The sequence below is a fragment of the Schistocerca gregaria genome, chromosome 2, assembly GCF_023897955.1.
Source record: "Schistocerca gregaria isolate iqSchGreg1 chromosome 2, iqSchGreg1.2, whole genome shotgun sequence".
NCBI lineage: Eukaryota > Metazoa > Arthropoda > Insecta > Orthoptera > Acrididae > Schistocerca > Schistocerca gregaria.
The window spans coordinates 197,347,901-197,372,180 of NC_064921.1; the positions used below are offsets into that span (position 1 = coordinate 197,347,901).

At 42.1% G+C, this 24,280-nt stretch overlaps 1 protein-coding gene across 1 annotated transcript in view; it reads left to right on the forward strand.

The window, feature by feature from the left end:
• The window catches only part of LOC126336674 (farnesol dehydrogenase-like), a 50,117-nt gene that overhangs the window by 13,009 nt on the left and 12,828 nt on the right, over nucleotides 1–24,280 (forward strand). The window contains exons 2-5 of the mRNA XM_050000621.1: nucleotides 3,321–3,483; nucleotides 10,264–10,393; nucleotides 12,397–12,402; nucleotides 16,040–16,163. Of these exons, the coding sequence (XP_049856578.1) occupies nucleotides 3,321–3,483; nucleotides 10,264–10,393; nucleotides 12,397–12,402; nucleotides 16,040–16,163 (423 nt within the window). The remainder of the gene's footprint in view (nucleotides 1–3,320; nucleotides 3,484–10,263; nucleotides 10,394–12,396; nucleotides 12,403–16,039; nucleotides 16,164–24,280) is intronic.

Consider the following 24,280-nt stretch of genomic DNA (forward strand, 5'->3'; position numbering starts at 1 on the left):
ATGTAAAATTTCTTGCAGATACGGAAGCGTTAACACCCGACTTAAGGAACACAAGATCAATTGTCGTTTAGGTAACACAGATAAATCGGTAGCAGGAGATCATACACAGTCTCAAGGGAACCGCAAATTTTTTTTCCGAAAGTGTGATTTTATCCGGATTCTATCATTACTCTACAAAATCATAAAAACAGCTTTGACAGGAAAAGGCTGGAATTAGACCAGTTGTAGGCTTTAGCGCTAAATAAAGCAAAGAGCGCAAACTATCCTACCCCCCTCCCCCCCCCCCCCCCTACAAACTCCATAACATACATTGGCGCGACTCCGCTATCTTAGGCAGCGGTCTGATAACGTCGCGAAACAACCGTTGCATGGATATGTATAAACAATTCAGCTTTCTGAAATTATGTTAAGTGTGAAACTGCTATCTGAGTCGTTGACGATGTCTCGATACGTGGGAGACGAAACATCAGGGAGAGCAATATGCCTTGGAGCACGGGTTAGTGCTCATAAAACAAAATTCTCCAAGGACACAAAGGAAGTCATACTGCTGTTTGTCCCATCACTAGCAGTTAAGAATGATTGTTTTTGCAGATTGTTGTTTGTTTGTTTTTGTTTTATTTGGCCTCCAGAGCTTGTAATCCATTCAGCTATCGAAAACCGTGGAGGTATAACAAGAGGAGATGGCGCTAGAGGCTTACGTTGGACATTTCTTTGAAGCTGGTGCCGCCAAGTTAGATGTCCCAAATTATTAGCAGCCTACTATTCACGATTGTCTATTGTTCTTAATTTGAGCCATGTACATGCAACAGTTGTTTTAAGTAGTAAATGTTATACTACTTTCGTGAATAACACAGCGTCAGGACGCTTGTCTGGTCTTAAATGCATATACAGGGTATTTCAAAAATGACCGGTATATTTGAAACGGCAATACAAACTAAACGAGCAGCGATAGAAATACACCGTTTGTTGCAATATGCTTGGGACAACAGTACATTTTCAGGCAGACAAACTTTCGAAATTACAGTAGTTACAATTGTCAACAACAGATGGCGCTGCGGTCTGGGAAACTCTATAGTACGATATTTTCCACATATCCACCATGCGGAGCAATAATATGGCGTAGTCTCTGAATGAAATTACCCGAAACCTTTGACAACGTGTCTGGCGGAATGGCTTCACATGCAGATGAGATGTACTGCTTCAGCTGTTCAATTGTTTCTGGATTCTGGCGGTACACCTGGTCTTTCAAGTGTCCCCACAGAAAGAAGTCACAGGGGTTCACGTCTGGCGAATAGGGAGGCCAATCCACGCCGCCTCCTGTATGTTTCGGATAGCCCAAAGCAATCACACGATCATCGAAATATTCATTCAGGAAATTAAAGACGTCGGCCGTGCGATGTGACCGGGCACCATCTTGCATAAACCACGAGGTGTTCGCAGTGTCGTCTAAGGCAGTTTGTACCGCCACAAATTCACGAAGAATGTCCAGATAGCGTGATGCAGTAATCGTTTCGGATCTGAAAAATGGGCCAATGATTCCTTTGGAAGAAATGGCGGCCCAGACCAGTACATTTTGAGGATTCAGGGACGATGGGACTGCAACATGGGGCTTTTCGGTTCCCCATATGCGCCAGTTCTGTTTATTGACGAAGCCGTCCAGGTAAAAATAAGCTTCATCAGTAAACCAAATGCTGCCCACATGCATATCGCCGTCATCAATCCTGTGCACTATATCGTTAGCGAATGCCTAACGTGCAGCAATGGTAGCGGCGCTGAGGGGTTGCCGCGTTTGAATTTTGTATGGATAGAGGTGTAAACTCTGGTGCATGAGACGATACGTGGACGTTGGCGTCATTTGGACCGCAGCTGCAACACGGCGAACGGAAACCCGAGGCCGCTGTTGGATCACCTGCTCCACTAGCTGCACGTTGCCGTCTGTGGTTGCCGTACGCGGTCGCCCTACCTTTCCAGCACGTTCATCCGTCACGTTCCCAGTCCGTTGAAATTTTTCAAACAGATCCTTTATTGTATCGCTTTTCGGTCCTTTGGTTACATTAAACCTCCGTTGAAAACTTCGTCTTGTTGCAACAACACTGTGTTCTAGGCGGTGGAATTCCAACACCAGAAAAATCCTCTGTTCTAAGGAATAAACCATGTTGTCCACAGCACACTTGCACGTTGTGAACAGCACACGCTTACAGCAGAAAGACGACGTACAGAATGGCGCACCCACAGACTGCGTTGTCTTCTATATCTTTCACATCACTTGCAGCGCCATCTGTTGTTGAAAATTGTAACTACTGTAATTTCGAAAGTTTGTCCGCCTGAAAATGTACTGTTGTCCCAAGCATATTGCAACAAACGGTGTATTTCTATCGCTGCTCGTTTAATTTTTATTGCCGTTTCAAATATACCGGTCATTTTTGAAACATCCTGTATGATCCAGTAATACGACACGTTCGGCCTCGTTAATGTAACTTTCGTTTTGTTATAATTTTCGAATAAGCAAGAAGATAAATACGCGATTTGAAAGCGCTGCTTTCATAATCCAGTGTCTTCCTTAATATGGACTGATGAAGCTGATGTTCGGTCTCTGACCTCTTCCCGAAAATCCTGAGAACATATTTTGCTATGTTTGGTTGGTTTCCCATCTCTCCTTCTTAAAGCGTTCATCCAGAGAACTTAACGAGCTGGGCTGTTAGGAAAGCTAAAGTACAATATGAGAAATGAAACCATTGCAGTAAAAGTAAGCAGTGCAACCAAAACTCATGTACATAAGCAATATAGATAAATGAAAATATGAGTGCTATTAAAATCTACAGACTTTTCCCTGTATTCTTAATTAAATTATTAATCACTTTATAAAGGTTAACGTCTTTAGTAACCAAAAGGGAAGCCCACAGATTTCTCTGCTGGATTGTGTTATGACCTCAACACAGTACATGCAAAACAAACATAAACTGGAAAGTCATTGTCATACCGAAACATATTTACTGATCAGGATGAATACTGAAAAATACACATGTAAATTAGTGTAGCTTTGTAAGTGTAAACAATTGGTAACACATGTTCATTTTCTTGTTATTAGGTAATTTTCATTGTGCAAGATACGTAACTAACATAAAAGAGTTTCTATTTGAAACATTTTTCATCTCATGATCCACAGTGAAAAGAAAAATACTTAAGAATCTATCAAAGTGGTGTAGCGGGCTGAAAGCTGTGCTATAACTTATGTGGGCACAGATTAGTTGCAAAACAATAGCCGTCGAGATGGCTGAAGGTCAGAGAGTATCGCAAACATTCTTTTTATTTCAAACCAGGCACTGGAATTGGAGGATGCTCCTGGCAAACTGTACGCAGTCGAAGGAGACGTGACGAAGGAGGAGAGCATTACGTCCGCCTTCAAGTGGATCAGCGACAACCTCGGCGGGGTCGACGTCCTCGTCAACAACGCAGGAGTCTATCACGATGGTGACTTAACCTGTAAGTTGACGTTTGTTTCAATTCCAGTCGCCATTCTTACGGTAGTTTAGACAAATCTTCAGTACCTTTTAGCGCCAGTTGGTCTAAGAAAAATGTTTTGGTGACAGTATCATATTAAATGAGTTGGAGAAATCACAATCGTGATCATGTTTTAATTTATCTGAACGTAACTGGTTTCGAATTTGCAGACATCATCGAATCTGTAAGAGGAAAATAAACACAGAGGTATTTCAAAATCTGTAAAGTACAAACAGGAAGCTGTTACATCTACATATTACGAAGTAAGCTAATTACCCTTCAAAAAGAAGCTACACAGAGCAATCATAGATTCAAGTGATGTGTGATACCTAAATAGCGGGTAAGAGGCACTGGTGGAAGAACAGTAACAGACGTTTAATAAGCAATTATTTAGTAACAGCCACCTCTATTAACTTCACTGACTGTAGATCAGTACCTACTTCACAAACTCGCTATCTTGTGTATCAGAGAAATTGGACAAAATGAATGAGGTTCAAAATAATGGTGGAAATGGCTCTGAGCACTATGGGACTTAACATCTGAGGTCATCAGTCCCCTAGAACTTAGAACTATTTAAGCCTAACTAACCTAAGGACATCACACACATCCATGCCCGAGGCAGGATTCGAACCTGCGACCGTAGCGGTCGCCCGGTTCCAGACCGAAGCGCCTAGAACCGCTCGGCCACACTGGCCGGCGAATGAGGTTCATTGCTCATCTAAATCAGTACGGTACACACTTGAGAACACTGTTAAAAACATGGTGACACGATTGTCACACTTCGAGCATTGCTTTAATCATACGTAATAGGTACACATGATTTATTATTGACAGTTTCGTGTTGTAAACATAGAAGAAAATAAGCAGAATAAAGAGATATCTAAAAACTTTAATCTTGCAGAAAAAAATATTTATTACTGTAAATCGTCTTGGGGTAACATAAATAAATAATTGAAGGAAAGAAAAGACTCATGTGGTAAGTATGGCTAACAATGAGAAAACATGGAAAGAAGTCGTCGTTGACTGTAATTAACGAAATGTGGGAACAAATTGTGACTAGAAACGTTTAAAAATACATAGAATTCGTCCTTCAGCAGCTGACACATATGGGCACCTCACATGATGCAGTACATGGTGCAGTCAATTTGACTTCAACAACCTCGATTAAAAGTTAGTCGTAGTAAATTCGTCATTTGATCCGGTTCAACGCAAAATTATGGTGCATTGACCTCTATCAAAGTTATACGAGGGAGTTAACTGCAGTTAAATTTGACCGTGGCTCACGCCTGATTTTCTCGAGATGAGACAGACTCTGGGCATTGCGTATCTTACCCTACACTTGAGACGAACCTAGAAGGTTTATTAATTCGTGAATCAGACTTACCGGAAGTAGAATTAAATTCTGTCTTCAGATGTTACCCATTGCCTGTTTTTCTCTAACAAGAGGATCACACCACAATCAGATTTTTGTATTTTTTGTGTTTATAGTATGTGAAGTTCAAATCTCAAATATACCTCTCCCAAAGTATTTCAAAGCAGTCCACAAAAATTCGTGGAAAAATAAGCTTCTAAGTTTTCCGACGATATTTAATATGCTAAAATAAGAGTGATTTACTTTTGACAAGCAGAGTGGCTCTATGGTAGCATCATTGCTCACTGTGTGGCGTTCTGACTTTGACTCCTGGTAGACTCAAGTTTTTGAGCAAAGGTGCATGTTCTAGGAGCATTTAAGTGGAGTGTAAAGAACAAAAAGATAGAAAAAATTTAATTTGTAGTTCTTTTGGTTATACAGTTTTTATTAACAATCTTTTATGAAAGATTGGTGATTAAGATTTTTTTTCCAGGTAAAACTGCATTTTTGTGTACAGTAGGTAGTTAGCTATATAAATAATAATGTGCAATAAAAGACTATTATATGTGTTAATTAGCATATATTTGATGAATTTTATATTTAAATGACTTAGGTAGCCAAACTGAATGGAAAACAGGAAAAAAATATTGACTGAAAGACTATACATTTTTTTCTCTTATATGCAGCTGTCAGTTCTTTTATTTTGAAGAACTGATACAGCTGTACCGACCAACTCAAGAAGTATATTCATCTCGTACTTCGAAAACTTCGGCGCCCTTCTTTTGTTTTTCATTTCGCCAAACAAACAAACGGTCTAGTAGCAAGATAAAAGCACACTTCTTGTTGATGAGAGTCAGAGTATGTGACAATGAAGTCACTCACCAGCGATCGTCTAGAAGACTTATGTACATAGCCAGCTGTGTGCACATTCATCTCTCTATTAACATATTTCCATCTCCAGATCGCCTTCCATTGCAATCCACGGAGTTAACCACATTCATGTCCATGATAGGCTGACGACAGCTTGCGAAACGGCGATTAACGTTGTTGTACCACGAAGACATTTTAAAGACAGTTTACTTTTAACTGTGATCACGGGACCTTGCTTATCTTGCTTTTTGACCAAGGTTGGTGCGCTCGGCCAAAACTGTTGCTGGTTGTGGCATTTGCGTCAAGCTTGAAACTGTTTGCTCAGCATGATACATACCAGGTGCGGCTCCTCGGAGGCTTGGACTACCCCCAGAAATAATTTTCTTCAACCGTGTTTGCTTTTTGATCTATCTATAGAAGTGGAGAAGTTACACACCATTAACCTCTTCTGAAATGGCCCGGCTCTTTCTCCAAGCGCTGATCGCAGCCGAAGGGGACGGAAATGTGCTAATAGCGAGTTGAGATTGCAGTGCACCTGCAAGTGCGGTCTTTGGCGTCTCAGGGGAGGTGTGGGGTGGGGTGGCGATGCTTGGCAACTTTGTTTTCGTGTACGGGCCTTGTGTGTGTAGGCAAACTTTGAGCCGCAGAGACAGGATCCGAATTCTCCCAATTACAAGCGTAATGTCAGATCTTCGAAAAAATCAGGATTCTGGCACTTCCTTACCTGTTCAAGAGTAGCTGCAAACGAAGTAAATATTATCTGTGCACTGGGTTCGTTATTTCGGCATGTGCTGTAGTGAATTTTGAGGCTCAAGTAATAAGTGGATAAGTGAAATAAAGAATTAAGTACTTGTTTAGCAAATCAAACTGCCTTTTCCTGCTGATAGAATTAAATAATTTCCTTGCTCTGAAAGCTTAGTTATAGTAAGTAGGTTCATCATTAATGGAAGACCAGTTGAAAGATTTTGGGACTTCATAACACCAGAAAAGTATAATACCTAGTCTTTGGCAACTTACGTCATAGAACAGATGAATCGCCATTTGGAGAATTGCCCACACAAACTGGTAGCACAAATATATGATGGTGCAGCGGTCATGAGTGGCTGATCAAGTGGGGTGTAGGCTATCGTTAAGGAAAAAATTTCCAGTACTTCATACATTCATCGCTATGCACACCAGCTGCACCTCATTACGCTTAAAGTCGGTTCGATTAATAAAAATGTGCGAATATTTTTCACTAAACCTCAGTGATTTTGCAGATGCTTTTCAATATATCCACAACGAACAGCTATTCTCGACGAAATGGTACGAAAACAACTGCCATGTTCAATGCCTAGTCAATAGAATTTCCAGTCAAGGACTGTCAATACTGTTTTCGAATATAGGAAAGATATTATCAAGTGCACGAGTAATATGAGCAAAGGGGAAACATTGTGTAATGAAACCATCCTACAGCTTGTGCTTTAGTAACGATTCTAAAGGATGATAGATACATTTTCTGGCTCCGGTTTTTTCATAAAATTATGATCTATGTGGATATTTTGTACAACCAATTGAAAAAAGGTATATTAACTCTATTTATGCACGAGATCAGCTGACAGCTTTTGAGCGTGACATTACAAAAATTAGAGGATTGACTGAAAACTCAACAGATTTCCGCGAGTATCACAAAAGAGGATGAACTGCAGATGGAAGAGTGGTGTGCAACCTACTGGGAAAGGCAGAAGAATTATGTGATGTTATAAGTTATGAGGTGAAAGGAAGATCTACACTCACTGAGCATCTAGTTGCAACCTCTCTTTTTCTACCAGAGAAATCCACCCCTCATTCTTCCAGTTTTCCACAAACTTCTTTCAGAGCTACAATTGAATGCTATTCTTTTTTGGAAGCAAAGAAACTTCGAACAGAACACTCTATTATTTATGGCAGAGAGGAGTTTAAAAGTTTGAATGGAGCTTTGAGCTTGCTGTATTACGTAACACGTTACAATCTTAGTCATACATTGAACGAATTCGTGAAACTCCCGAATGCGATAATTACGATTCCAGTGACCACATCAGAAGCAGAACGTTGTTTGTCATCACTGAAAAGCGTCGGAACCTCCATACAGGGTACTATGGACCAAGAAAGACTATTAGCTCTCTCAATGCTCTCTACTGAACGAGACCTAATTTTAGGGATTCCTGACTTCCGTCAAAGAGTGACTGAAAAATTTGTAAACATGAAGAAAAGAATAATGGAGTTCCTGTACAAGTGATCACCACTACATCGAAATGCAGAGTTACAATCGAACAGTTTTAACATCGGTTCTGCTGGAGAAAAAAAGAAAAAAAACAGTAAGACAGGAGTTCTACTTTTTGCAATTCGTCTTAATTTCTTTTATTATACAAAGTAATACTTTAATCTATGTACACTTTTCGCTGTTATTACAACTATGTTCTGCAGTGACATAAATGAGCGATCTGTTTATATCATGCATTACAAAAACTTGAGCAGTGAGCTAATTCAGTCTCCTTTTTCCACCACCTTCATTTTTGGTCGCAAGCCGCTGCTGATATATACCTATATACGAGGGTTGTAACTTTAATAGTGGTAACTATTTATTTACAGTTCGTACGAAATAGATACGTGTTTCAAAGATTTACTGACCCTCAAAGTAGTCACCAGCATTGTGTTGCCAGCAATGTGGAAGTCGTAGGTTACTCTTAGCAGTGCCAGTTATGTTGACATTTCGAGCGGCGCGGAGTATTGCCCGACGAATTTGTAGCAGTATCAGTTACATACAATGAATCTCCAGCTTCCAGAACTTTTCAGTTGTACACCAATATTGATATAAAACTTTTTATGATTTATTTATTTTGTTAAAGAATCTTCAAGATCAAGCAACTTTTCCCGCTTTTATCGGGTTCAAAATGGTTCAAATGGCTCTGAGCGCTATGGGACTTAACATCTGAGATCATCAGTCCCTAGAACTTAGAACTACTTAAGCCTAACTAACCTAAGGACATCACGCACATCCATTCCCGAGGCAGGATTCGAACCTACGACCGTAGCGGTTGCGTGGTTCCAGACTGAAGCCCCTAGAACCGCTCGGTCACAGCGGCTGGCCTTTTATCGGCTTTTCTTCCATGTCATCTTTGATTCGTTCATGCTGTGGAATCATAGTTACCTAGGTTCTAATATTGTTTGACCTTTTTCTGTATATTTCCCAATTTTAATCGTTCCCTCTGTGGTATCCTTATTTGTTCCTCTCCTTAGTATTTTTTTCGTTTTCATTTCAGCAACACGAAATCTTACAGAAATAATTTATACAGTCTAAGTAATAGTTCATTTGATACTAGTTCTAATTTTTTTTTAATTTTTTGACATGAAGACACTTCCTTTCTATGGACGAATGCTAGAATGGTTTTAGACAATGGAACTCTTGCGTAAACAGTGGTAAGGAGAGGTGGGTTACAGAGAGGTGTGGCAAGCTTTCTTAGGAAAGCTGTACCGGAGCAGAAATGATTAGCGAATAAGCTACCACACAGCCTGCATCTCGTGGTCGGGCGGTAGCGTTCTCGCTTCCCGCGCCCGGGTTCGATTCCCGGCGGGGTCAGGGATTTTCTCTGCCTCGTGATGGCTGGGTGTTGTGTGATGTCCTTAGGTTAGTTAGGTTTAAATAGTTCTAAGTTCTAGGGGTCTGATGACCATAGATGTTAAGTCCCATAGTGCTCAGAGCCATTTTTTTAAGTTACCACAGTAAACAGGAGATCTACCTAACTTGCATTTTTCCAAGGGTAGAAGCCTCATTACAAGCATTACAGCTAGATACAGAGTTCAGCTATCAATGTTAAGAAGAAAGAGGCTCTCTGAACTTAAGCACCAGTGAAGATGTCTGAGGGGCGACTAGGCAGAGTCTGTGTAGCGAAGTGGTCCCAGGCACGAGTGGGTTGGGTAGTTGTTGCCAGCCATCGTATATTGAGGTGGCAGAGGGTTCCCATAGTCCAGAGCCTCTGCAGGCATGGCTCAGTAGGCACACACCATTGGGTACTCCAGATCCTGTGCGAATCAGTGTCAGTTGGAAACTTGCAATTCCGTTGCCAACCGTGACGCCCATGGGATAATATTGATACTTGAGACCACAGCAACAGCGATTATTTCATGCATATGTGTACATAAACACTAATGCTCTCTTTCAATTACAATATTTTTTCCATTTAGGTGAAACACATCTTTTTTGTCTGATGCCACTTCCAACTTTTAAAACTTCCATTTTTTTGCCTTGTACGCCTCTCATCCAAATTTGGTAGTTTGTTTCTGTTTTCCTTGGAACTGAGAATTTCTTAATTACCGGTACCTGTTTTTTTCATTGTGCACTATAAACGCATGCTCTAGTACCTCTTATGTTGTTATTTATATTTTTATTTTTATTTATATGAATCACTTCAAATTGTTTAAGAGTCTGAGTGATTAAATCAAGCTGTAGCTTTGTGGCTAAAGTTGCAGAATAATACACGGTACAGTTTCTGGAGAAACTCCAGAGTGTTTTTTATGTGTAGTATCCGATACGGAAGCCTGGAGACGTACCCTGGAAGTGAACGTGCTGGGTCTGTGCATCTGCACAAGAGAGGCGGTGCAGGACATGCTACGCAGAGGCGTCGACGATGGATTCATCATTCATATTGGCAGGTGTGAATGTGTATCAATCTGAGATGTGTGTATCGAAGTGTCATGAATGTTTTTTTTTTCTAACAGCGCAAAGAAATGTAAGAATGCAGAGTTTCACAACAGTAATATTGAATAACACGTAGGGCTTCCAGCCACGTCAAGTGGTTGCAATGCCAAATACTCCTTGGCCATAGTCATGTGAAATGACTGCTGAGGGCCGGCCGCAGTGGCCGAGCGGTTCTAGGTGCTTCAGACCGGAACAGCGCTGCCGCTACGGTCGCAGGTTCGAATCCTGACTCGGACATGGGGTGTGTGAAATCCTTAGGTTAGTTAGGTTTAAGTCTAGGGAACTGATGACCTCAGATGTTAAGCCCCACAGTGCTTAGAGGCATTTGAGCCATTTTAGACTGCTGAGGCTGCTGGTACGTTATTATATACTCTATCTGCTAAATCTGATGTCACTAGCGCTCGCAGCATCGCCATATGCGTGCGTATATGGACTCCACTTTCGATTCGCTCCCCTTCAACCTCGCCATCGCTGGATCCCATGGCAGACCGAGCTTTAGACGGCCTTCTCTACTCTGGTTGAAACTTACCAAGACACAACTGACATTTACTAAGGAAAAATTGCCAGTCGTTATGGAACAATCGACAATTGCTACGCAACACCGACCAATGATAGTAAAAGGAAAGATAGAGGGGGCGGGACGTCTTAACAGCAGCGAAGCCTGGTAACGAACTTTCTGTAGGCTTTCGGCAGTTCATGCAGTACAGTATTTGACGAGGGTTGTTGTGGAACCGATTTCACATTCCGTGTGGCGTGCCAACTTGTCTGCAATGCATTATTTGAGTGCTTATGGCCATGGATGAGCAGCTAGACGTTTCGAAGCCAGTCAACGTGTCACTCCTGTGGCCACAGTAATGGATGTTTCCAAATGTGTCATCCCGAGATTTAAAGAAGACCCCTGGAGGTGGAAATGCTATGCGAAACCATGACGATGGTCATAGACCGGCCATCACGCTACAAGAAGACCGATACGTAGCCTTAGTGGCGATAGGCAAATCGTTGCTGAACCTGCAACCGCAACCGGCTCACGTGACTCTGTCAGAACCATTTCGAGGCTATTAAACTAGCTCGGAACCCTGTGAAATTAATTCCACTTCAACCACGCCATCATCAAGAAAGAGTTCGAGACACAAGGGTTTTACAAATATTGTCTGCGAGTGGGCATTGGTTTAATGCATTGAAACAAGTGTTCAGTTCATAGTGCTGTGGAATGTGGGCAAAAAAAACACAAATTGGCATTCATAAGAAGAAGAACAACACCAAAAATGCAACAGGAGCGTAATATGTAAGAAATTGTCCACGCAATCTGCCAATGGTGATGCCTTGCAGAGAATAAAGGCGAAACGCGTATGGCACTAAAATTGTGTTTTATTCAGTTGCTGTCAAACGGTCCATAAGTAAAAATTATCAATATACCGTAATATTACACGTAACTGCGGAAGACTGGACTACAAAAGTTGAAGATGTCATTGGGGGAAAGTTGAAAATTTGCGCCTTGATTCATAGTGTCTGCTAAACTCACCGAAACCATAAACTGCCCGTTTATGTCCGTTACTCGTGATACACTCTTACGAATAAAGCAATGCTTTTCTTCTAAAACCTCATTACTTGGTAGTGGCTCTATGGCTCTACGAAGAATAACCCCTGCTGTGGCACATCGACTTCTGTCGGGTGTCTCCGAAAGTAGAGACACCATACATACACTCCTGGAAATTGAAATAAGAACACCGTGAATTCATTGTCCCAGGAAGGGGAAACTTTATTGACACCCTGTGCTGTTAAGCTACAGGTTGCCCATGGGTTGTTGACTGAAATTATTTTAGTTTCCAGAGTTATTTTTATGACATGATTAATGGCCGATTGCAGATAGGACCAATTTTCGTTTAGGTTCTGTAAAAATATTCTTATTTTGTCAGCACGATGAGCTGCCAGTAACTTCCATCCCACAGAAAGGAAGCGTGTGGTCCTTTTCCAGTTGCTAGAGTTGCTATTCTCTGGACTTAGGTTTGCAGTTACTTAGATAATTTAGGTAATTCTAGTAGTAATTGGGAAAAACATGTCTACTAATTAAGGGAAGCTTTCCCCTAGAATAAGGAAAGCGTATTTAACGGTGAAGCCGGATAGGGTTACTTGTCCATAAATGTCGTTTTTGCGTCGTACTGTGTCAACATAGGAGGTTAGAGAAGACCCAGATCGTACCTTGAGCATAAGGGAGTGTCCACTTCCGAGGAACCCTGCAGAATTAGCTACGATTATCGGCATGGTAAATTACACTCCTGGAAATTGAAATAAGAACACCGTGAATTCATTGTCCCAGGAAGGGGAAACTTTATTGACACATTCCTGGGGTCAGATACATCACATGATCACACTGACAGAACCACAGGCACATAGACACAGCCAACAGAGCATGCACAATGTCGACACTAGTACAGTGTATATCCACCTTTCGCAGCCTTGCAGGCTGCTATTCTCCCATGGAGACGATCGTAGAGATGCTGGATGTAGTCCTGTGGAACGGCTTGCCATGCCATTTCCACCTGGCGCCTCAGTTGGACCAGCGTTCGTGCTGGACGTGCAGACCGCGTGAGACGACGCTTCATCCAGTCCCAAACATGCTCAATGGGGGACAGATCCAGAGATCTTGCTGGCCAGGGTAGTTGACTTACACCTTCTAGAGCACGTTGGGTGGCACGAGATACATGCGGACGTGCATTGTCCTGTTGGAACAGCAAGTTCCCTTGCCGGTCTAGGAACGGTAGAACGATGGGTTCGATGACGGTTTGGATGTACCGTGCACTATTCAGTGTCCCCTCGACGATCACCAGAGGTGTACGGCACAGTGTAGGAGATGGCTCCCCACAACATGATGCCGGGTGTTGGCCCTGTGTGCCTCGGTCGTATGCAGTCCTGATGGTGGCGGTCACCTGCACGGCGCCAAACACGCATACGACCATCATTGGCACCAAGGCAGAAGCGACTCTCATCGCTGAAGACTACACGTCTCCATTCATCCCTCCATTCACGCCTGTCGCAACACCACTGGAGGCGGGCTGCACGATGTTGGGGCGTGAGCGGAAGACGGCCTAACGGTGTGCGGGACCGTAACCCAGCTTCATGGAGACGGTTGCGAGTGGTCCTCGCCGATACCCCAGGAGCAACAGTGTCCCTAATTTGCTGGGAAGTGGCGGTGCGGTCCCCTACGGCACTGCGTAGGATCCTACGGTCTTGGCGTGCATCCGTGCGTCGCTGCGGTCCGGTCCCAGGTCGACGGGCACGTGCACCTTCCGCCGATCACTGGCGACAACATCGATGTACTGTGGAGACCTCACGCCCCACGTGTTGAGCAATTCGGCGGTACGTCCACCCGGCCTCCCGCATGCCCACTATACGCCCTCGCTCAAAGTCCGTCAACTGCACATACGGTTCACGTCCACGCTGTGGCGGCATGCTACCAGTGTTAAAGACTGCGATGGAGCTCCGTATGGCACGGCAAACTGGCAGACACTGACGGCGGCGGTGCACAAATGCTGCGCAGCTAGCACCATTCGACGGCTGACAGCGCGGTTCGTGGTGTGTCCGCTGTGCCGTGCGTGTGATCATTGCTTGCACAGCCCTCTCGCAGTGTCCAGAGCAAGTATGGTGGGTCTGACACACCGGTGTCAATGTGTTCTTTTTTCCATTTCAGCAAAAGTGGTCCAGAGTCATGTTCGCCGACAAATCCCGCTTCATGTGAGAAGAGATTCTGGCCGCCAGTTAGTGTGGAGAGAGAGCAGAACACGTTACACACAACAGAACGTATGACCTAGGCGTTGAGGTGAAGGCAGGTTTTATGTGCAATGGCCGAACATCACTGTATATCTTTGCGTGAGTAGTGTTCCAGCACAGCGGTATTGCAGAAGATGATTCTGGACGATGTCTGCCCGATTAGGGGTGCAGTAGATTCCGACTCTCCTTCCATGGGCGACAGTGCCCGTCCACACGGGACGGCTGAAGTATCGGACACACTGGAAAGTGATGATACTGAACGTATTGAATGGCCTGAAACCTGATGAGCGTATCTGGAATGCTCTTGGCAGACAAGTCTATCAACGAACATCTCCTCCTCGATCCGTGCAAGAACTGAAAACAGCGTTGAGAGAGGAGTGCGAAAATATCCCACAAGGACACCTCAACAGTTTGGTAGTTATCATGAATAACAGGCGCAAAACGTACATTAGTGCCCGAGGAGGGCAGATTCCTTACTGAGAGTACAAGTCGACCTTTATGTGGGAGTCGGACCTTTGTTAAATTTGAACGTTATTTTGTCTGTTACCGTGCTTTTCCAAGTGGTGAATTCTGTACTACTTCTCGTTATAGATGTACCACTCCACTTCTAGTACGTATGTACTGTGTTTCATGGTGTCCATCATTGCTTGTGATTATTCCTGTCCAGCAATGTCTCTCTTCCATAGAAATTGTCAAGCAGTGTAATTGTGTTGTCAGTGATTTTTATTTCGTTGGGTTCTTCAATTACACAGTTCCTAGGTGTTTCTTCTGATACCCTCGCAGCATGTTCTTTTATTTGACCCATATACTTGATGTGCTCTCGGAACATCTCAGCACTATTAACAGTAACATCCCGTTCAGTATGGGAGTAGAAAAAGGCGATGTAATTCCCCTCCTCGACTTCTTATCCTCGCAGATGATTTGGACGCTTTGGTCACGGCGTCTACAGACAACCTACGCACAGCAATCTGCACTTGTGCGCTATGAGCCATCATCGCCCAGCTCAGAAGGGCACGGCGTTACAAACATTGGTACATCATTCAAGAATGATATCTTATCCCGATAACCTGCCCCATAATATGAGCCACCTACACGTGGTTTTCAGGAACCACGGCTACAACGATCACCAAATAAATGAGGTTATCTCATGCAAGAATCACAATAAGACCAGTGACAATGTGCAGGAAAAGTAATTTACTGTTTCCGTTCTGAGGCACGGGTAAGATAACCCTCCTACTGAAGAAATCAGATCGATCTTCAGGCCTTATCAAACATCCGACAGTTACTGAGACCAATTAAGCTTACGGCAGGTCTCGGAATACCTGAGGCCTACAAGATAACCTGAGGGTGCCGCCAGTCTTATGTCGGACAAACAGTTCGCACCGCAGAACAACGCAGGAAGAAACATCAGAGATTTTATAGTCAACGATACCGCGAAAAATACGTTTTAGCTGAGAATACACTAGAAAACGGTTAAGAAATAAAAATTGACAAAACCTCTGCCGCGGCGCGCACTAACAGCTTCTGTAAGTCTGTAATTACAGAAGTCATTGAAACAGAGACAGCAAACTTCTGCTCAACGTGGCGTGGGATACAGCGATCACGAATTTGAATCGAACGCCAAGTTAACTATGCCCTACAAGGCAATGTCTTGAGTACCAATAGCTTTGCAGCCGGCAGCTAGAGTGCAAGTACCATCAGCCCATTAGCAGCCATTTCACTTGATAATGATCAAGGGGAGCTTGTTCGAAAGGTCGTGGCCGGAAGCCCGAGATCATTTCATTCAACCCAAAGAAAGTACGTCTGATTGTGTGTCTGTGCTTCTAGTGTAGCGGGACATTGCCAACAGACGACGGCACCTCTGCGATGTACTCTGCCAGCAAGCATGCAGTCAGGGTGCTGCTGGAAGGACTGCGGAAGGACCTCGTTGCCAAGAAGAGCAAAATTCGAGTCGGGGTAAGTGTCACGTTATTTATAGTATTCTAAGGCAGCCACAAGAAAGGTCCCAACTTGAGGTAACTTTAAAACCACCTCTCGGACACGTCAGTTCTGATCGCTACATGTGAAACTTATAAGCAAAGCGACCAATTTATAAATGAGTAATTTAGAAAAGGACAATAATATTGACATTTGGTTACAAAGTCTTTGACGACAGAGTCCTTAGATAAAAAGTTATCAGTAAACTTGCCGTGTCAAATTCGAATAAAATACCAAGCTTCCGAAGTCGTCAGTGGCTATATACCACTGTCGTGAAACTGCAGAGGCTCCCACTATTCAGCCTTTCTTTCTTTTCTTTTATTACTGCCTTTATCCAGCGTTGTGCGCAGGGTCAGCAGGGTTAAGTATGGATTTGGCATGGTTAAGTTTAAAGGGTGGCCGGATGCCCTTCCTGCCGACACACCATACCCCCCGGGACGGATTTAGTGTACCCCAGCACTCTGCATCTAGTTTTAAATAGTGAAATAGTGTGAATGTGTTTCAAATGTCTGCGAGTCGCGTAACTGAGGCGGGACGTGGGGACCAGCCCGGTATTCACCTAGGAGGATGTGGAAAACCGCCTAAAAACCACATCCAGGCTGGCCAGCACAACGGCTGTCGTCGGTAATCCGCCGGGCGGACTCGATCCGGGGCCGGCGCGCCTACCCGAGTCTCGGCTATCCTGGCGGGTACTATTCAGCCTAAAGTACGGCATCTGATTGCTGGATTACATCATGATTACATCAGGGAAATGGTACTTGCTGAGATGGCGCCATCTACGTCCACAGATTATGTTTGTGCCCTCTATCCAGCTTTGCATCGTCTTTGTTATTAGTTGTTACACTGCAGAATAGATGGATAGATAGATAGATAGATAGAGTCTTAAACAAGCAAGGAATCAGACCGGTGTTTCACCCAGCCAGGAAAATTAACGAAATGTTACAACCTGCTAAACATAATTTCGGTCTGAGAGTTCCTTAGATTTATAAAATCCCATGCTAGTGTGACAGTAATTATGTGCGGCATTTGACACGGACCGGTTGCTATCACTGTGTTGAACGTCAGTCACCAGAAGTGGTTCTTTTCTTTTTCCTTTATTCAGTTTCGATTCCCCCTGAAGGGGACGGGCTGGCAGCAGCTTAGTACGCTGCTCTTCAGCCTACAGAATTTGTTTTAAAAAGATGAAGATAATAAATAATAAAAGCAGGCGATAAAATCGGTGACTTAGATGGTAAAATGACGGAAAATCGTGGAACTTAAGACATAAAACAAAGGGACGATGATGCTAATAAAATACTTATGATGCAGACAGCTAAAATAACAGACAGACAGTTAAAACACATGGCGACACTCTGGTTTCTGTTCGCAAGAGATATAAAATTCACACCCAGCAACAGCATGATTTCTGTTCACAACGCTTTGGAAAGACGAACAACACTGAACATTCACTTGAACACTGCACTAAGAAGTTGGCCCAAATATGACATACCACAGACAAGAGCAGATGGGAGGAACCTGGACAGATGATGGGAAAGAAAAAAGGGGGGAGAGGAGAGGATAAACGAAGTGGAGGGGAGGGGAGAAAGGAGCCAATGGAGGACGAGGACCCATAAGAGGGGGTCGAGTGCTGGGCAGACGTAAAAGGGAGTGGGGACAGGAAGAGGAGGGGAATACAAAAGGACTCGAGGGGTGGGGGGGGAAGGGAGGCAGAGAGAGGTTAGGACAGGGAGAAAACACGATGGAAGGGGGGGTGGGGAGCCCGGGGAAAGGACAGAGGAAGGGAGGGGGGTTAGGATCAGAGTTGATAGGAGGGATAAATTGAGGGAGAGAGGGCATCAGCTATCATCTGGGAGAGGGAGTTGACAGAAGCCACCTTGGGAAAGGAGATGAAGGGTGTAGAGATGGAGGGTAGGGGGGACACAACAGTGAAGGCATGGCAGAGGGTGGGGATTGAGAGGACCAACCAGGGGGTGAGGGAGATCAATGTGGCAGGAGTTGTAGTTTATGCAGATACGTTCGAGGAATAGGAGCAAATGGGGGAAAGGAATGAGGTAGTAGAGGATCTGTGTGGTGGACGGGAGGCGTATACAGAAGGCGAGGCGGAGTGCATGGTGCTCGAGGATCTGTAAGGACTTATAGAATTTGGGAGGAGGGGAGGCGGATATCCAGGCGGGACTGGCATAACAGAGGATGGGATGGATTAAAGATTTGTAGGTGTGGAGGATGGTAGAGGGGTGCAACCCCTATGTCCAGCCAGAGAGGAGTTGGAGGAGTTGGAGGCATTTGTGGGCTTTGGATTGGATGGAGTGGAGATGAGGGATCCAGGTGAGGTGACAGTCAATGGTGAGGCCAAGGTAGGTGAGGGTAGGGGGAGAGGCAGACAGGATGGGCGCAGATGGTAAGGGAGAAATCCAGGAGCCAGAAGGAGCGAGTGGTACGACCTATGGTGATTGCCTGGGTCTTGGAAGGATTGATTTTCAGGAGCCACTAGTTACACTATGCGGCAAAAAGGTCAAGGTGATTCTGGAGACCAGAAGTGGTGAGTACAGCTTGTTAAATAAACGCACGATTATGTTTGAACATACGGGAATCCTAGGCCACATCTCTAACTATTGGAACTCTATGTTTAGAGAAGCAATGGACAATAAATCAGTAATAAAATTGACGTAACCTAGTAATACAAAGTGACATTCAGTAGCACTATGAATGGCAAACAGCCGCAGCAAATGCTATAACTTATACCTAAACATGACAAAGCTCAATCAGAAAAAATGTTACACTAAAGACAACAATGCAGATAAGGACAATGTCTATTCACATCTTAATGTCTATGCAATTAAAGTGGTGCACCACAACTTATTCTATTAAATAAATTACCAAGTACTTGAAAAGAAAATTATGTATGCAGTTCCTGTTACTAGTCCCTTCTTATTGTTCTTTCCTTTCCAAGTGCTCCTTCTTTTTTTAAGAATGTGGATCATAAAATTATTATTTAACCGATCTGTTGACAGAAAGTTTTCACATTAGCAAATGCATTTACTTTTATTTTATAAAATCAATGATGCAACACAGCTGGAAAACAGATATCAAATGAAATAAGCAACTATGGACAAAGCATAAAAATATCATTCAATAGTCATGTGACATTTCATAAGTTAGTCGAATTCTCTCAACTCTCGTAGAAAGACGTTTGTTACAATCAGGTGTCAGATGTAAGTATCTTTCTCAGTAATGAGCGTGTCGTATTTGCGGTGCTTTCTACAAAGGAATGTCAATAGAGAGGATAATGGCCTTTTTTTTTTACCTGTGCCTCTGAAAGGCACACACTAATGGCTTTCTTTTGTCAGGTGGTTGTCGCGCAGCTGGGTGCCCACGACGCATTACGTGAAGGTGGTCACTAAACTGTCTTAACGAAATATTTACGACACCAGTTTCCGCTACAGTGGCAGTCTCATGTAAAAAATTTCACAGGTCAAGAATTTGCGTTACACATCTGTAGAAACAAAATTCTATTAATATAACAGTGTCCAAAAATTTTTTGGCGGCGTTGTGATACATTCACGCGTATACACACATTTCATAACTCTTAAAGTACGATTCTTGGTTTCCAACATCCTTTTTCACAAACCAGAGTCCCTAACCACTACTCATTATTCCTTACCTTATTACACATATGTATATTCGTCGACACTTCTTCAATATGTCATCATAACAGATACGTAGCATAACCAAATAACTCATATAGCATCAGCTTAAGCATACTTCAGCAGCATAATTCACATCGTCGACGTAATAATAACATCATAACACCACAGTCAAATTCTCAAAATCTCCGTAGCTTCCTCCAATAATTTCAAAACCTAAAAAAAATTCTCTGCTCATGTCAAAAGTGTCATCTGCCTCAAACGTACTTTAAAAATCGTGATCCCATACCAAATATGTTATTCAAAGCTCTCATAGTATCACAATGGTTCCGAAAAAATATGAACAGTTCACAAAATACAACTTCGTAAGTGTGAAGTTATCCAATGGTGTAATTACGTAAACATCTGTCACTGATGTAGTAAAGTAAATGTTTGTCTCTCTCAGTTAAATGATCAGATAGCTGTGTACTTTATGTGTTAGAGAAATATGGTACCGATGTGTAAAGTTGTATAAACAAATACCATATTAGCTAGGGCTCCTTGTGGTTGCCAAACACATGGTACACAAAGAAAGCGTGTACCCCCCTGAGGATTAATATAATAATACCCTCAGGTGTTACAGATTACAGCAATGGAATGAAATGTATCACGGAAAACTTTCTTTGTAATTCAAATATGTTGAAAAATAAATAGTTTAATGCGTGTCCTGTAGCGCTAAATGTGCGTCTTGCTGTAAGACAATCTCTGTGGAAGTGTCGTAGTTATTGTCCTCCAAAAGCTAAGTTCTGCAGAAGTCAATGTACTTACCTCATGATAAACAAAAGTGAAATGCTTTGCGTATAGATATCATAGTTACTACGCTTATTGCCGTGATGAAGTAAGTACTGTACTGTAACGTATTGTTGTGCTACAGAAAAGGCTGTCTCATTGTAGCTATACCACAAAAGTTACTAGTAAAACATGTTTTACTTTCCAGAATTATTCAGAAAAACTGCAGATATAAAACAGATACACCGCAAAAGCAACAATGTACATCGTGTCACATATTAGTAGCTTCGTGATATAATCGTGTAGCTATTAGAGAAACCAAATGCTAAGTCATCTTTAATCTCACAGAATGAACTTCAAATAAATAATGTTTTCAAGTAAACCAAAATGTTGCATTAAAATCTCATTAGTAGTACTGGTAAATGTTCTAAGTATGTCAGCCTTATGGTCGTTACATAATCGTGCCACTAACAAGCAAGAATGTACACACACACAATGACACTGTGTCATCTGTTCACTGTAACAATTCATTCGTAATTTCTGTTTAGATAAGTTCTCTTGGTTCTTGATTGGATATTTAACTTAAATATTGCTGCATGTTAAGAGATTATAAGTCTGACAAAGCATACTAGTAATGTGAAGTGAAAAGTTATATGGCAAATACCAAGTTAAAAAGCAGATTATCTTTCAATAAACGGTTTTACATGTGAAATGTGGTGTAAACCTTTACTCTTCCTAGTACGCAGAGTTTCAACTTCAACGCAATTATCATGTGGTATACGTCGGATTCTGTAAGGTCCATTGTAAACTAGAAAGAATTTGTGACTCAAGTGTTTCTTCTTATGTGACAATGGATGAGCTTTAATGAGAACTTTTTGACCAATATATAATTTCTTTGCATTTGCTTTGCCGTGTAATTTTTTCCTTTTGTCTGCAGCAGAATTTATATTTTTAATAGCCAAATCAATTATGTCTTTGTGTCGAAGTTTACATGTATTCGGAAAAGGTACAAGCTCTCTGATTCTGTTTGGTGGTTCTTTATTCTTCAGTACAAGAACAGGTGGTAAAGCAGTGGAGTCATGAGGCATTTCATTCAGCACGTGTTGAAATAAGTGTAAATATCTGTCCCAATGCTGATGTTTTCTGTGACAATAAAGTCTGCAAAGCTTATTGATTTCTTTCATAATCCGTTCAGACGGGTTACAATGTGGTGAGTACAATGAAATAAAAACAGATTTGATTTTATGGTTACGAAGCATGCGTGACCAAACAGCAGATCTGAATTGCGGTCCGTTATCTGAAATTACTTTACTAACGTGTCCAACTTCACGTAAGAAATTTCTAACAAAGGCGTTGGATACAGACCGTCCAGTGGCTTTACGTAACGGAGTGAAAGAAACAAATTTTGAAGTAAGTTCAACAGCGACTAGAACGTACGAAAATCCATTAGATGTTCTGACAAGCGGTCCCAAGAGATCAACAGCAGCAAATTCTTTTAATTTAGAAGGAATGATAGGAAACAATGGAGCACGATGAGAGACAGTAGATGGTTTCGCCTTTTGACAAAGTTTACAAATAGACAAGACTCTTCGAATTCTCTTTTCCATATTGTTAAAATAACAAGTCGTTCGAAGAATATGATAACATTTTCGTGGACCAAAATGTGCATAGCTGAAATGAATGTACCAAATGAGCTTATTAACAAAATCGGCTGGAATGCAAAGTACCCATAGCTTGTCATCAACAGTGCATCGTTTGAACAGTATGTTGTTTCTAACCAGATAATAATGCCGAATCTGTGTGTGTGTCTTTTCATGCCATTTACTTTTGATATCTTTCCAAATCGGATCTTTATCTTGTTCATGAGCAATGTCCTTTAAAGATGTGGTGATGAAGTTTTCAAAGGCGACTTTCTGGATGTAAAGAATACTGAAATTTCTCTCGAGGTTGCTTTCTGTGTTACTTTTCTCAAGCCCAGCCGGTGCGCGTGACAGTGCGTCCGCAACAATGTTCTCCTTGCCGGGAATGTAGACTATTGTGAAGTCGAATTCTTGCAGAAACAATGCCCAACGTTTTAACCTGTCATGATTTAATTTTGAAGACATAAGAAATTGTAATGCACGATGGTCACTGTATACTTTTACGTGCTTACCGTAAAGAAAGAAACGGAATTTGTTAAATGCCCAAACGATAGCTAAAACTTCTAATTCAGTAACGGAATAATTTTTTTCAGATTTTGTTAGCACTCGGCTAGCAAAAGCAATGGTTTTCTGAACAGTAATGTCATTTTCTGTGGCTTCTTGAAATAAATGGGCACCAGGACCGACTTTAGAAGAATCTGTGCTAAGGCAAAAATCTTGTGAGAGATCTGGATGAGCTAGTATTGGCGCGTTAAGTAACGATTCTTTCAAAGAATATAATTCCAACTGTGCTTGTTCGTCCCAGTTCCAAATAGTATTTTTTCCAGTGAGAGAACAAAGTTTTGGTGTAACTAGAATTTGCATATTCAGAAAACGACGTTAAAAATTCACGAGACCTAGAAAACTGCGGACTTGTTTTTTTGTGGATGGAACTGGAATGGCTCTGATTGCTTCTAACTTTTCAGGATCCGGCTGGATGCCTTCAGAAGAAATAATATGTCCCAAAAACTTCACCTTTGTCCTACCGAATTCAGACTTTTCCAAGTTAACTGTAATTCCAGATTCTGCAAAAATACGTAACACGCTGTTGAGGATGCGATTATGTTGTTCCCATGAGGCTTCTGCTATCAGAATATCGTCCACATATAAGGTGATGTGACGTTTTAAGAACTCAGGTAATATGGAATTTAGCCCGCAAATGAATGCCGCCGAAGAAATGTTCAAGCCAAAAGGAAGTTTCCGAAACTGATAACAAACGCCGAAACAAAGGAAAGCTGTGTATTTCCTACATTCTGGATGAAGTTCGATCTGATAAAAGCTGGATCTGAGATCAATGGAAGACAACACTTTTACACCATTAAAATTTTGAAGAAGTTCTTCCAACGTTTGCGGCCTGTCTGTTTCAGGAATAATGATAGTATTGATTTGTCTCGAATCTAAGACAAGCCTGATCGATCCATTTTTCTTCTCAACAACATGTAATGGATTGTTGTATGAGCTTACTGCAGGCTCAATAATGCCGTCGTCAAGCATAGATTGTATTTCTGTTCTAACACGGTCCCTATAATGTGCTGGAATTACGTATGGTCTAACACAAAATTTAGTATGCTCACGAACACGAAATTGGTATTGAAATCCCTTGATTGTTCCTGTTTTGTGAGTAAAAACTGTGGAATGTGCTTGTAAAATCTCAAAAACGTCCTGCCTATCAGTGTTATTACAATTCTCAATTTTTTGAATTTTATTCTGGATTAACTCATTAGTTTCAAATATGCCGTCGATATCATCCCTGTCAGTACTTGCAGAGTGATTGTTAGTGTCTAGTTCCGTAGAAAATTCCGAACTGTTGTCTAACAGAAGGTAAAGCCGATTAATTTCCTCGTCATGGTTTGAGAGCCAATCTTCAAATTTCAAAGCTATTGACTTACCTTCTTTCTCTAAACTTATTTCAGCATCGTGAAAGTTTAAGATTGCTTTGTATTCATTCAAAAAGTCTACTCCCAGTATAATTTCCGTCGACAACAATGGAACAATAAGAAAGTTC